At 39.5% G+C, this 14,106-nt stretch overlaps 1 protein-coding gene across 1 annotated transcript in view; it reads left to right on the forward strand.

Moving 5' to 3' along the window:
* DCLRE1C (DNA cross-link repair 1C) overlaps positions 1–14,106 on the forward strand; it is a 55,857-nt gene that overhangs the window by 33,096 nt on the left and 8,655 nt on the right. Inside the window, exons 11-13 of the mRNA XM_081096555.1 lie at positions 523–577; positions 8,845–8,933; positions 10,251–10,345. Coding sequence (XP_080952681.1) covers positions 523–577; positions 8,845–8,933; positions 10,251–10,345 — 239 coding nt within the window. The remainder of the gene's footprint in view (positions 1–522; positions 578–8,844; positions 8,934–10,250; positions 10,346–14,106) is intronic.

The raw sequence follows: 14,106 nt of genomic DNA on the forward strand, positions 1-14,106 counted from the left end.
CTGATTGATTTTAGTTTAAATGCAATCTAGCGTAAGCCTAAGAAGAGGATATGTTATAATTGTGGAAAATAACTTCTGAAATTTAAACTAAAGAGAAGCTGATTCCAAACCTGTCTCATGGCTAATACCATCAGCCAGTAGTATTTCCTGAGGCCCAGCTAGTTGGGTAGATAAGGTGGTTTGAAACAGAGTATCTTGCTTGGCAAGGAGGTGGTAATGGATTGATATCGGAGGAAACAGAGTCCTTAGTGAAATACAGGAGTACCATAATGATCATCATTTTGGGGCAATATTTCCTTAATATTAGCTGTTCAGAATGTCTACAGATATTTATATTTCTGGAAAGAGTCTCTTTGTGTTCCAGGAATAAATTCTTTTTTTAAAAAATTTTATTTTATTTTTTTAAAGTTCTTAATTGTAACTTATTTTTACTGGAATAGCCTAATGGAAAAGCTTGAAATTAAGAACTTAGCTTAGTTTTGATAAGTGGCCTTTTAATTCTGTGTTTTCATTTCCCTGTAGGACTGGAGAGAGTTCATACAGAGCTTGTTTTTCTTTTCACTCCTCCTACAGTGAGGTAAGAGGACTCCATATACCCATAACCCTGTTGCCAACTGCTCAGCAGCCTTCATGATTGTGAGCAAGTCTCCTTGAAGACTTGGTGTGGCTTTTTCTAAAGAAATGCAGGGAGCCCTAGCTGGTTTGGCTCAGTGAATAGAGCGTCAGCCTGCAAACTGAAAGGTCCCAGGTTCGATTCGGGTCAAGGGCACATGCCCAGGTTGTGGGCTCGATCCCCAATGTGGGGTTTGCAGGAGGCAGCCGATCAATGATTCTCTCTCATCATTGCTGTTTCTGTCTCTCCCTCTTTCTTCTTCTCTGAAATCAATAAAAATATATTTTTTAAAAAAAGAAATGCAGGGAAAATATCTCAGTAGATGAGTACATTTACTAAGTACAAAGGAAATTGCTGTTATTACCTGTTTTCAGCCTAAATATTGAAGACTGTATGTATGTTTAAGGTTTTCTTCCTGACTTGCTTCCTAAATATAATTTAACTTCCCCATTTCAGTTGTATTGTTCATCTGTCATAAAAAAAAAAAATCGTAAACATTATTTGAAGGAGTTCTACAGATAAAACCTCATTATAGGCAGCCTTAATGTCCAGATTCTTGGGCTCTTCCAAAATTTGATTGTATTAAAAAGCCACTTAAAAAATACCCCTTGAATCTTCAGCAGTGGGGAAGAACAAAAATGATTGAGCTATAGACCTTGTCTTTAAGAAGGATATAGTATACTACAACTACCCAGTTTTAGGAGAGCTTAAGATGGTTTAGTTATGGTATTTTTTATATAGAAAGTTGACCAGCTAGAACGGGAACTTGATATGTTATTTGCAAAATCCTCATGCATTTCCAAAGTAAATGCTAGCTAGCATTTAACAAGAGATTCAGTAATTTCATGTGTTGGAGAAAAGCAATATAAAAGCAGGCTTTTTATGACACTTTAAGTCATATATAACTTTAGTTTTACATTTCTGCACTTAAAAATCCATTTCCTTGATAACTGTTGTTTGTGTATCTGGGATACATGGACACAGCTGTGCAGCATGAGCCATGGACGTGTTAACGATTTGAACAGGTGGATTCTTCCAGGACTCCAGGTAGTGGCATTCTTATCATGTCAGCCATATTATAAACAATTCTTCATATTATCAAAATATCACAATGACATCTCTATTAAATAACCGACCTTAACTTCCAGGTATAAACAGGTTATCTGAGAGTAGCTTGGAAATAATTCATTTTGGTGGTATATAATGTTTTCTTCATCAATTTCTTCTGAATCTTTGGTTGTTGTCAAAGTCCCTTCCTGATTATTTGTCCTTGTTGTAGCATCTCACTCAGCATCAGAGTCCCTTCCTCTTGATTGACAAAGTATCCTTTTTGTGTCAGCACAGGGAGGGCATCTAATCAGGGGAAAAGGACAGGGTAGGTCTTATTTTTTCAATCAGATCTACTTCTGTCTTATTTCTCTTCAGTATAGTTAGTAGCCCCACTGGGAAGCATAAGCCTTCATGGGACTTTATAAAATTACCTCCCATTAAGGATGTATTTCTCTGCGACTTGAGTAGAGATGATTGACCCACTTTATCTCTTCCCATTCTCCTTAAATCAGAGCCAGTTATCAAGCACATAGTGGGACTACTCTGAGCTCTGCTTAGTCATCTTCTTTCATAGTATTTGATGAGAGACAGGCTTTCCTGAAAATTGGTTTAATATGCCTATATCCTATACACTCAGTGGCCAGATTATTATGACCACCTGACGTTTGTAGGCAAATTAGCTATAATTTCGTGCTGATGTTGCAAGAGGGCCAGACCATTATAAATAGGGAAGCAGGTTGTTTACCACAACAGTAGAAGTGATTTTTTTCTGAAGATATGGGTAAACAATGCGATTTAACAGCCTTTGAATGTGGGATACACACACACACACACACACACACACACACGCAGTGGCCAGATTATTATGACCACCCCATCAGTACTTTGTTGGGCCACCTTTTGCCTTCAATACTGGGGCGATTCTTCTTGGCATTGACTCCGAGATGTTGAAAGGTGATGCGAAGAATCTGACACCATGCCTGATGAATAGCACTGTCCAGTTCTGTGAGATTTGATGGTTGTGGAAACAGCTGTCTGATGGCTCTTTTAACTTCATCCCACAAATGATCAATTGGATTGAGATCTGGTGATTGTGGGGGCCACCTAAGCAAGGTAAAATCTCCCTCATGTTCTTGAAACCACTCCTGCACAATATGAGTGTGCAGGCGCATTGTCTTGGTCAGCAAAGATAGTTAGGTATGTTGTGCTGTTCAGACGTTTATAATGATCTGGCCCTCTAGCAACTTCAGCGGGAAATTATAGCTAATTTGCCTACAAGCGTCAGGTGGTCATAATAATCTGGCCACTCAGTGTATATTAAGAAGTGTTATGTCCTCTTTTTTGTTGTTACTTTTCTTTTCAATGAAATCTTTTTTTTTTTAATATATTTTATTGATTTTTTACAGAGAGGAAGGGAGAAGGATAGAGAGTTAGAAACATTGATCAGCTGCCTCCTGCACACTCCCCACTGGGGATGTGCCTGCAACCAAGGTACATGCCCTTGACCGGAATCGAACCTGGGACCCTTGAATCCACAGGCTGATGCTCTATCCACTGAGCCAAACTGGCTAGGGCTAATTAAATCTTTATTTATTTTTTTAATATTTCTTTATTGATTTCAGAGAGGAAAGGAGAAAGAGAGAGATAGAAACATCAATGATGGGAGAGAATCATTGATTGGCTGCCTCCTGCACACCCGGCACTGGGGATCGAGCCCGCAACCCAGGCATGTGCCCTTGACTGGGATCGAACCCGGGACCCTTCAGTCCGCAGGCTGACGCTCTATCCACTGAGCCAAGCCGGCCAGGGCTAAATCTTTATTATTGAAAGTATTACATATGTCCTGCCTTTCCCCCCATTAATTCTTTCTAGCCACCCCCACCCCTCACCGCAAGCCTTTACCACCTTATTGTCTGTGCCCATGGGTTATACATATATGCATACAAGTTCTTTGGTTGATCTCTTCCCACCCACCCACCCCCACCTTCCCTCTGAGATTCTGCAGTCTTTTCTATGCTTCTATGTCTCTGGATGTATTCTGTTCATCAGTTTATTTTGTTCATTAGATTCCACATATGTTCATGAGATCATGTGATACTTATCTTTCTCTGACTGGCTTATTTTGCTTAGCATAATACTCTCTAGGTCCCTCTATGCCAGTGATGGCAAACCTATGGCATGCGTGTTAGAGGTGACACGTAAACTCATTTTTTGGTTGATTTTTCTTTGTTAAATGGCATTTAAATATATAAAATAAATATCAAAAATATAAATCTTTGTTTTACTATGGTTGCAAATATAAAAAAATTTCTATATGGGACACGGCACCAGAGTTAAGTTAGAGTTTTCAAAATGCTGACACGCCGAGCTCAAAAGGTTCGCCATCACTGCTCTATGCTGTCTCAAAGAGTAAGAGATCCTTCTTTTTTACTGCTGCATAGTGATGTAAATGTACCACAGCTTTTTTATCCACTCATCTACTGATGGGCACTTGGGCTTTTTCCAAATATTAGCTATTTTAAATTGTGCTGCTATGAACATAGGGGCACATACATTCTGATTGGTGTTTCAAGTTTTTTAGACTATATTCCTAGAAGTGGGATCACTGGGTCAAATGGCAGTTCCATATTTAATTTTTTGAGGAAACTCCATACTGTTTTCCATAATGGTTGTACCCGTTTGCATTCCTACCAGCAGTGTACTATGGTTCCTTTTTCTTCACATCCTCACCAGCACTTGTCATTTGTTGATGATAGCCATTCTGACCAGTGTAGGTGATACTGTTTTAATTTGCATCTCTCTGATAATCAGCTACTTTGAGCATTTTTTCATCTGTCTCTTGGCCATCTATCTTTGCTTTGGAAAATTGCCTATTTAGGTCCTTTGCCCATTTTTAAAATACTGTAATACTTTCAAATTGTTTATCTTCCTTTTAAGTGATATGAGTTCCTTACATAGTTTGGATATTAATTTTATCAGATGTATCATTGCCAAATACGTTTTCCTATACAGTGGGCTCCCTTTTCATTTTGTTGATGGTTTGGTTGTCTTCTTGATGTAGTGTCCCCTTTATCATTATAAGATGTCCATTTTTGTCTTTTGTTATTTTGAAATCTATTTTGTCAGACATAAGTATGGCTACACTTCCTTTTCTATGGATGTTATTTGCTTGGAGAATCATTTTCCACCCTTTCACTTTGAGTCTAACTTTGTCTTTGCAGCTTAGATGTGTCTCCTGAAGACAGCATATATTTGGGTGTGTGTGTTTTTTTAAATTAGATTGCTACATTGTGCCTCTTTATTGGTGAATTTAGTCCATGTATATTTAGGGTAATTATTGATTTATGAGGATTTCCTTTTGCCTTTTGTGTTCTGGTGGCTTTGCCTCCATTTGTTCTTTTCCTTTGTGTTTCTGTCTTATGTTTTTGTTTGCTGTTATTCCATACTTCTTTCCTGTTTCCTCCTTTGGAAGTTATATGTCTCAATTTATTCTTTTTGTGTGTGTTCTCCATTAGGTTTATGAAAAAGAAAGCTTCATGTATACTGTAGTCTTTTTTCATTTGAATGCATCTGATCTCCATCCTCCTTTGCAAAATTCGGATCTTTATCCCCTCCCCTTTTGTTTTTGTTACCACATATTATCCCTGTTTATGCTTTAAGTTTGCTGTTGATCTTACTCATAGTTTTGTGACCTTTTGTCTTTGTTTCATTAGAATAACCCCTTTGAATATTTCCTGCAATGGAGGTCTTCTGGTTATAAATTCCCTCAGCTCCTGTATATCTGGAAAATTCTTTATTTCTCTTTCATATTTAAAGGATAACTTTGCTGGACATATTATTCTTGGCTGGTAATTTCTCAATAGTTTGAATATTTGGTTGCACTCTCTTCTGGCTTGTAGAGTTTGTGCTGAGAAGTCTGATGGGCTTTCCATTATTTGTTACTTTCTTCTTTTTCTTGGCTGCCTTGAGAATTCTTTCTTTGCCATTAATTTTTGACAGTTTTAATACAGTGTGCCTTGGAGAAGGTCTCCAGATTGAGGTAACTAGTTATCCTGTTTGCTTCTTGGATTTGAGGATTGAGCTCTTTCCATAGGTTTAGGAAGTTCTCATCAACTATTTGCTCAAATAGCCTCTCTGTTCCCTTCTCCCTCTTTTCTTCTAATTCTTATATTGCTTTTTTTGATAGAGCCAGATAGTTCTTATAGATTTCTTTCAATTTATTTTATTCCTCAGATCTCTCTTCTTCCCTCTGCATCATTTCTAGGTTTCTATCTTTGATATCACTAATTCTTTCCTCCATTTGGTCAGCTCTATTTCCTATGCTCTCTAGTTTACTCTTGCTCTGAGTTCTTAATCTCCAGAATGTTTTTCTTTTTTCTAACCCTTATTCGAGGATATTTTCTTCAGTACTTTTAGAGAGAGTGGAAGGGAGGGGGGAAGAGAGAAACGTTGATGGAAGGGAGGCACATTAGTTGCCTCCTGCATGCACCCCTACCGGGCCAGGGATCGAGCCTGCAACCAAGGTATGTGCCCTTGACCAGGATCGAGTCTGCGACCTTTTGGTGCGTGGGCCAATTCTCTAAGCACTGAGCAACCGGCCAGGCCTGTTTCTTCTTAAAGGTTTCAACCTTTTTGGTAAAGTACACATTTTATTAATTTGTTTTCTGAGTTCATTAAATTGCTTGTATATTTTCAGAACTGCAACCTTGAATTCGGTCATTTCTATATCATATTTCCATGTGTTTATGCTTTCTGGAGATTTTTTATTTTTCTTTCTGAGCTGCCTTGCTACCTTGGTTATTCATGGTATTTGAGGGATTCCTTCTCTAATCATCTATGTTTGAGTGGTACATCTCTAGATTACTGTGAAGAGGTCTTACTCTTATTTTCCAGTAGGTGGCACTGAATCACAAGTTCTTTAGTTGTGTGAAATCCCAATGTTGACTCCTGCCGCGTCTCTGACTGCCATCAGTGTAGTGGCAATGTGTGGGTGTGGGGTTGACTGGTGGAACCCACTGTCTTTTTTGTTTTACCTTCCTGGTAATGGCAACCTTGGACCTTCATGGGGTACCCTCTTTGTCCTGACCAGGGACCAGTCACAGAGTACACCCTTTGCTCAGGGGAAATATTTATTCTGTAGTACAAGCATGTCAAACTCAAAGGCTAACACGGGCCAAATAAACAAGGTTTGTTTATGTAGGCCACAAAAAAACAAAAGCTTCAATTTTCATAGAAAAGTAGGTGTATTTCAATAGAGACATGCTGAATACAAAAAGGCTGAAATAAATGAGTAATATTTAACATAAAATAATAGAACATTTTAATAAAAATTAATATTTTTTCTTGAACATTAATTTACCAGACACTGAATAACTGCACAAATAAGCATAATGCAATATTTAGCTTGTTCTCCAAAAGCTAAATATTTCCTGTTGCGCACACCAAACAAGTTAGTACAAGGCTAATGACGTGGCAATCGGCTGCTAAAATATTCGTTGCTAGTATTAGTGGAGACAAATGGTGTGCCTGCATGTAAGGCGCGTAAGGGAAATGAATGCAACATGATTATAGTAATCAGTCATTAGCAAATGCTGTAGTTCATTATTAATAACTAGAGGCCCAGTGCACGAAATTCATGCACGGGAAGGGGTGGTCCCCTCAACCCAGCCTGCACCCTCTCCAATCCAGGACATCCCTCTCACAATCCGGGACCACTGGCTCCTAAATGCTCACCTGCCTGCCTGCCCCTGTCTGCCCCCCCTGCTGGCCTCGTCACCCCCAACTGACCCACCCAGCCGGCCTGGTTGCCCTAACTACCCCCCCCCGCCCCCCCGCCAGCCTGGTCACCCCATGCAGCCTGCCGCTCAGTCATTTGGTCGCCCCTCACTAAGCCCCCTGCAGGCCTGGTCGTCCCACGCAGCCTGTTCGGTCGTCCGTTCGGTTGCAATGGTCACTTAGGCTTTTATATATAGAGATTATGTATAACAGGATATTGTAAAAATTAAGCTACAAAATTTTTAGTAAAATGTTTCTTACATACCGTTATATTGGCTGGGCTGCAAAAATATTTGTGGGTCGCATGCATGGGCCGCGAGTTTGACATGCTTGGTCTAGTATCACTTTTTGTGTTTGCAGATAACGTGTTCTGCAACCCAACACCAAGGGAGGCGAGTTCTGGGAGGTTACAGAGTAGCAGGGCTCCGTGGCTTTTTTTCTGTCTGAATTGCCAACCATCCAATAAACACAGCAGTACCCTAGTGCTGTGTCCTTGCCCAAGTCTCTGCTCACTTCTGTGGGAATGCCCACTGAATCTCTGGTCCTCCTGGCTGAAGGAAGTGCCAGCCAAAATGGGATTCTTCCCCTCTCCAGGCTGAGTCCTGCTGTGAGCTCCCAGCTGCAGGGCTGAGCCCATGGCTAGTCTGAGCCCTTTTCATCCCCCCTCCCCCATTTGTTCCCACTTGCCTACCTTTAGATGCAGATCTATCAGGTGTGCCTGTATGTTGAGTAGGGAATCCTTTCTTGAATTATAGCTGTTTAAATTGTTGAAATTTCAAGGGGATCTCTCTCGCTGCCATTCCTCTGATGTTACTCAAGAAGTATAATTCTGAGACTTTGTGTCTTACGTATATTAGGTACTCAACTAATCTAACTTGAAGGGGATGTGTTAATGAGTGCCTGATCTTAGATGAGGACACCAAGGTCATGAAAAATATAGAATCATTTCTTTGTTTTGTTAATCCTCACCCAAATATATTTTTTCCATCGCTTTTTAGACATAGTGGAAGGGAGGGAGGAAGAGAAAGAAACATCAATGTGAGAGACACATTGATTGGTTGCTTCCCGCATGCGCCCCTTGAAGGAAAATCAAATCCGTGATCCTTTGGTGTGCCAACGAGCCAGAGCAATACAGAATCTTTGAACCCCATTAATCAGTGATTGTTAGTTCTTACTGTGGAACAGAACCACCTGAAAAATACAGAATCCCAGGCCCCACTGACACTTAGTGTTAAAAGGATCTTTGGGCTGAGGCCTGAGCATTGGGAATTTATTTTTCCCAAGAGATCCCCAGGTGAGCTCCATATGCTGCAAGCATTGAGAACCACAGCCATGATTTTTCTGCCTCTCACACCCAGATTTTTCACTGTTAAGATAATTGACCCATTTTATTTTCCTTCTTCTAGATTAAAGATTTCTTGAGCTATATCTGCCCTGTGAATGCATATCCAAATGTAATTCCAGTGGGCACAACTGTGGATAAGGTTATAGAAATGTAAGTTGTTGCTACTTATGGAACTTGTGTTATTGAATGGGATGGGTCCAGAGAATAATTTCCATCCTGAGAACAGGGGCAGGACTTAAAGTGATTGTGGCTGTGAATGAGTGTCTGGGTGGGAGCATAATGACTTTAAGTAGGTATGTTATATATCACCTTAAAGGCTTCTGGGAATTGGCATATAAAAGCAGACAGTGTAAGGCCCTCAAAAAAGGGCAGGACACCCTCAAATCTTATTTCTGTGCCCTTTTATGTTTCATCTTCACTGAGTATTAGCTTTCAGCAACAGCGGTTCTCAACCTGTGGGTTGCGACCCCTTTGGCGGTCGAACAACCTTTTCACAGGGGTCGCCTAAGACCATCCTGCATATCAGATATTTACATTACGATTCATAACAGTAGCAACATTACAGTTATGGAGTAGCAACGAAAATAATTTTATGGTTGGGTCACAACATGAGGAACTGTATTTAAAGGGCCAGAAGGGTGAGAACCACTGCTCTAGAAGGAAGTGATTAAATGTGTGAAATTCTCGCAAGAGGTAAGTAGGCAGGGAAGGGAAAACAGCTAGCTATATTGCACTGAAAGCCAGAAGGTGTCACTGTATTAAGTTTTTTAGAATAGGGACCTGCTTTTCTGCAGTGTAAGAAAAGATGAGTTTTGCTTTCCCTCAACCCTACAATTAGATACTCACCAAATTGTATTATCACTTTATTATATTGAAATGATTTTTAATTATTGGATATTTTCAGTGTTTGTTTTGTTTTTACTGATTTTAGAGACAGGAGAGGGAGAGAAACATTGATTGGTTGCCTCCCGTAGACACCCCGCCTAGGGCTCAAACCTGCAATGTGGGTATGTGCCCTGACCAGGAATTGATCCCATGACCTTTAGGTGTATAGGATGACAGTCTCACCAAGTGAGCCTCACTGGCCAGGGCTGCTTTTCAATTATTTATTTATTTTTATTTTTTATTTTTTAAAATATATTTTATTGATTTTTTACAGAGAGGAAAGGGGAGGGAGAGTTAGAAACATTGATGAGAGAGAAACATTAATCAGCTGCCTCCTGCACACCCCTTACTGGGAATATGCCTGCAACCAAGGTACATGCTCTTGACCGGAATCGAACCTGGGACCCTTCAGTCTGCAGGCCAACGCTCTATCCACTGAGCCAAACCGGTTACAGCTGCTTTTCAATTTTTAAAAGTAGTTATTATTTACCCCATGGTCACATTTTTATAATCTCTATAAATGATGCTTGCATTCCAGCAGCTTTCCCAGCAGGAAAAATAAATTATTCACATTCATTTCAGCTTAAAGCCTTTATGCCGATCTTCCAAAAGCACTGAGCCAAAGTACAAACCACTTGGACAACTGAAGAGAGCTAGAACAACTCACTTAGACTCTGGTAAGAATGATGACCCTGGGGTCAGAAATGTGGGTTTCTTACAAGACTGCTCTGGTGAGTTAAATTGGGTAGAGGTAGGCCTGGGACTCACTGTCACTTAAACTTACCACATGGTCTACCACATGCTTAGCTTTCCCATCTTCAGTCTGTAAAACCAGGCGTTCCATCTCCTTCACGGTTTAAAACAAGTGCCAAAGAGAACTATCCCTGTATTGAATGTTCTCAGCTTTCTGGAAATGTGCCCCATGGTTTGTATAGGCCATAAGGAAAGGCTGTGCTATTAATTCTTGAACATTTACTGCTATCATTTTTTATCAGACTGCTTGGTAGAGCTTATATAAATGGATTTTCCCTATACTTTTCTACCTTCTTTCATAGCTACTTTCACTTTCCAGTGAAGATTAGAGAAAAAAGAAACAAATAAAATTGAAGTGAACAATAATTCAAAAACTCTTACACTAGTGGCCCAACCAGAAATCAAGCATCATTTGGTAGGTACATAAAAGATACAAATTATTAAGTTCACAAAAAATTTGAAAGATTTCTATTTCCAGTTAAGGAAGTAATGGGCTATATTGAAACTCTCATCTGAAACAACTGAAAGCAACACAAAATATAAGAAACTGGACATCAGGCAATCAAGGACAGTGACACCTGAGAAAGGTGAAACAGCCCTAAGATTGCCCTAGCTTACTGCTTTTCAGGCAAAAGGTGACACCAAGATAGAGCCCATCAGCACCCCTGACTTGAGGAAATATACCTGGGAATTTGAGGAAGCCAAGGTGGCTGGAGTTCCCAGAGGAGAAAGCAGTACAGAGTTGCTGCTCCCAACAGCTATGCGGAGCCCCCTGAGAACTCAGCATACTGATCAGTGCTTACTTGTGATGCAGTGCGTCCCCTGAGGCCTGGGAAAGAATCACTCTAAACAGTGAAAGGAAACAGTGCCTATTCCCAACAGCCAGAGTGGAACACCATAATTTACAGGGTGTTTTACTGTAAGAATACTGAGGGCCTTAGCTCAGTGGTGGGGAAAATTACAAAGATAAAAAGCAATATACAAAAAGTGCAAACTTTACAAGTCCCTTAAGCACATGCCAGAACAAAGCTCAAGAATATTTTTAGAAATCCAAAAATATACAGAATTTAATAAGGTCAAGTTCAGGATGTATGGCAATCCAATAAAAAATTATCAGACATGCAGAAAGGTGGGGGAAATATATCTTATACTAAAGAAGAAAGAGTGAACCAATATGCTCAATTAATATTTGACAAAGGAGGCAAGAACATACAATGGAGCCAAGATAGTCTCTTCAATAAATGGTGTTGGGAAAATTGGACAGATATATGCAAGAAAATGAAACTAGACCACCAACTTACACCATACACAAAAATAAACTCAAAATGGATAAAGGACTTAAATGTACGACAGGAAACCATAAAAATTCTAGAAGAATCCAAAGGCAACAAAATCTCAGACATATGCCGAAGCAATTTCTTCACTGATACAGCTCCTAGGGCACTTGAAACTAAAGAGAAAATGAACAAATGGGACTACATCAAAATAAAAAGCTTCTGCACAGCAAAAGAAACCATCAACAAAACAACGAGAAAACCCACTGTGTGGGAAAACATATTTGCCAATGTCATATCTGATAAGGGCCTAATCTCCGAAATTTATAGGGAACTCATACAACTCAACAAAAGGAAGATAAACAATCCAATCAAAAAATGGGCAAAGGACCTAAATAGACACCTTTCAAAAGAGGACATTCAGAAAGCCAAGAGACATATGAAAACATGCTCAAAGTCACTAATCATCCAAGAGATGCAAATCAAAACAACAATGAGGTACCATCTCACACCTGTCAGACTGGCTATCATCAACAAATCAACAAATGACAAGTGCTGGAGAGGATGTGGAGAAAAAGGAACACTTGTGCACTGCTGGTGGGAATGCAGACTGGTGCAGCCACTATGGAAGACAGTATGGAGTTTCCTTAAAAAACTGAAAATGGAACTCCCATTTGACCCTGTGATCCCACTCCTAGGAATATATCCCAAGAAACCAGAAACACCAATCAGAAAGGATATATACACCCCTATGTTCATAGCAGCACAATTCACCATAGCTAAGATCTGGAAACAGCCTAAGTGCCCATCAGTAGATGAATGGATTAGAAAACTGTGGTACATCTACACAATGGAATACTATGCTGCTCTAAAAAGGAAGGAACTCTTACCATTTGCAACGTCATGGATGGAACTGGACAGCATTATGCTAAGTGAAATAAGCCAGTCAATGAAGGAGAAATACCACATGATCTCACTCATTCATGGATAATAGAGACCATTATAAACTTTTGAACAATAATAGATACAGAGGCAGAGCTGCCTCAAACAGATTGTCAAACTGCAGCGGGAACGCCGGGGAGGGTTGGGGGGCAGGAGGTAGGGGGGTAAGAGATCAACTAAAGGACTTGTATGCATGCATATAAGCATAACCAGTGGACATAAGACATTGGGGGATAGGGGAGGCTAGGGGACTGTCTAGGGCGGGGGGATAAAATGGACACATATGTAATACCCTTTGTAATACTTTAAGCAATAAATTAAAAAAAAAATAAATAAAAAAATAAAATAAAAAAATAAAATAAATTAAAAAAAAAATAAAGAAGAAAGAGTAATTCTTTCCTTATTCATTTATATAAATATCCATCTAAGGGGTGGATATTGAACATGCTTAAAAAGCAACATTTTGTAAGCACCAGTGAGAACAGATAGTAGTAATCGTAGTATAAGAGTAGTGTCCTAAAGTTCTCCAGTTGTGTAAGACTCTTAGTTGTTGGACTGGACAAGAAGGACACTTTGGGGTTTATGGCAAGAGCTGTGTACTAAGTAGTATGAGAGTATTTAAGAGATCTAACAAATATAAGATTGTATAGTTGTATACAGGCTGAAAAGCACCTTGGATCACTGTATATACATGATTGCACACATACATACCTACATATATAAAAGCCTAAGCGACTGTTACAATTGAATGACCAGTCGACCAGTCACTATGATGTGTACTGACCACCAGGGGGCAGACACTCAACGCAGGAGCTGCCCCCTGGTGGTCAGTGCACTGCTGCAGCCCCTCCCCCCAGCTGGTCGGCCAACCCCCCGGGGTCCTTCCCCGCAGCTAGCTAGCCCCCCCAATAGGCTTCAATTGCCAGCCAGGCCAAGGAACCCCACCTGTGCACGATTTCATGCACCAGGCCTCTAAAACACACACACAAATAAGTTTTTGTTATTCAAAAATGCCAGTTTAATGGCTGTATACTTTGTCATTATACATTTCAGTTATTTCTAACTTCTCAGTTTTACAGATAATAGAACAATACTATATGTTGTCTATTTCAATTTTCTCATTATATTGGGTGACATTTTAGAAATTTAAGTGCTTAATACATATTGCCAATTGTTTTCCAGTACGATTATACCAATTGACATACACGTTAGTGCATGCTGGTGGATGAAATCTATGAATTACTTGACATTTGTTCTTTTTTAAATTTGGGTTGAGGTGTATCAATTTGTAAACACTATTAAGGATTTCAACACTTTCATATTTATCGTGATATTTTTGCAGTGTTATGTCTTTCCAGTTTTATATAGAGAAATTTAAATTTATATTAACAGAATGAATACAGATGTATACAGGTGAGTTAATGTGAAAATGTTTTCACAGATTAAAGTATTTTAGAGTTGAAACATAT

The sequence above is a fragment of the Myotis nattereri genome (genome assembly GCF_964212035.1).
Source record: "Myotis nattereri genome assembly, chromosome: 1".
Lineage (NCBI taxonomy): Eukaryota > Metazoa > Chordata > Mammalia > Chiroptera > Vespertilionidae > Myotis > Myotis nattereri.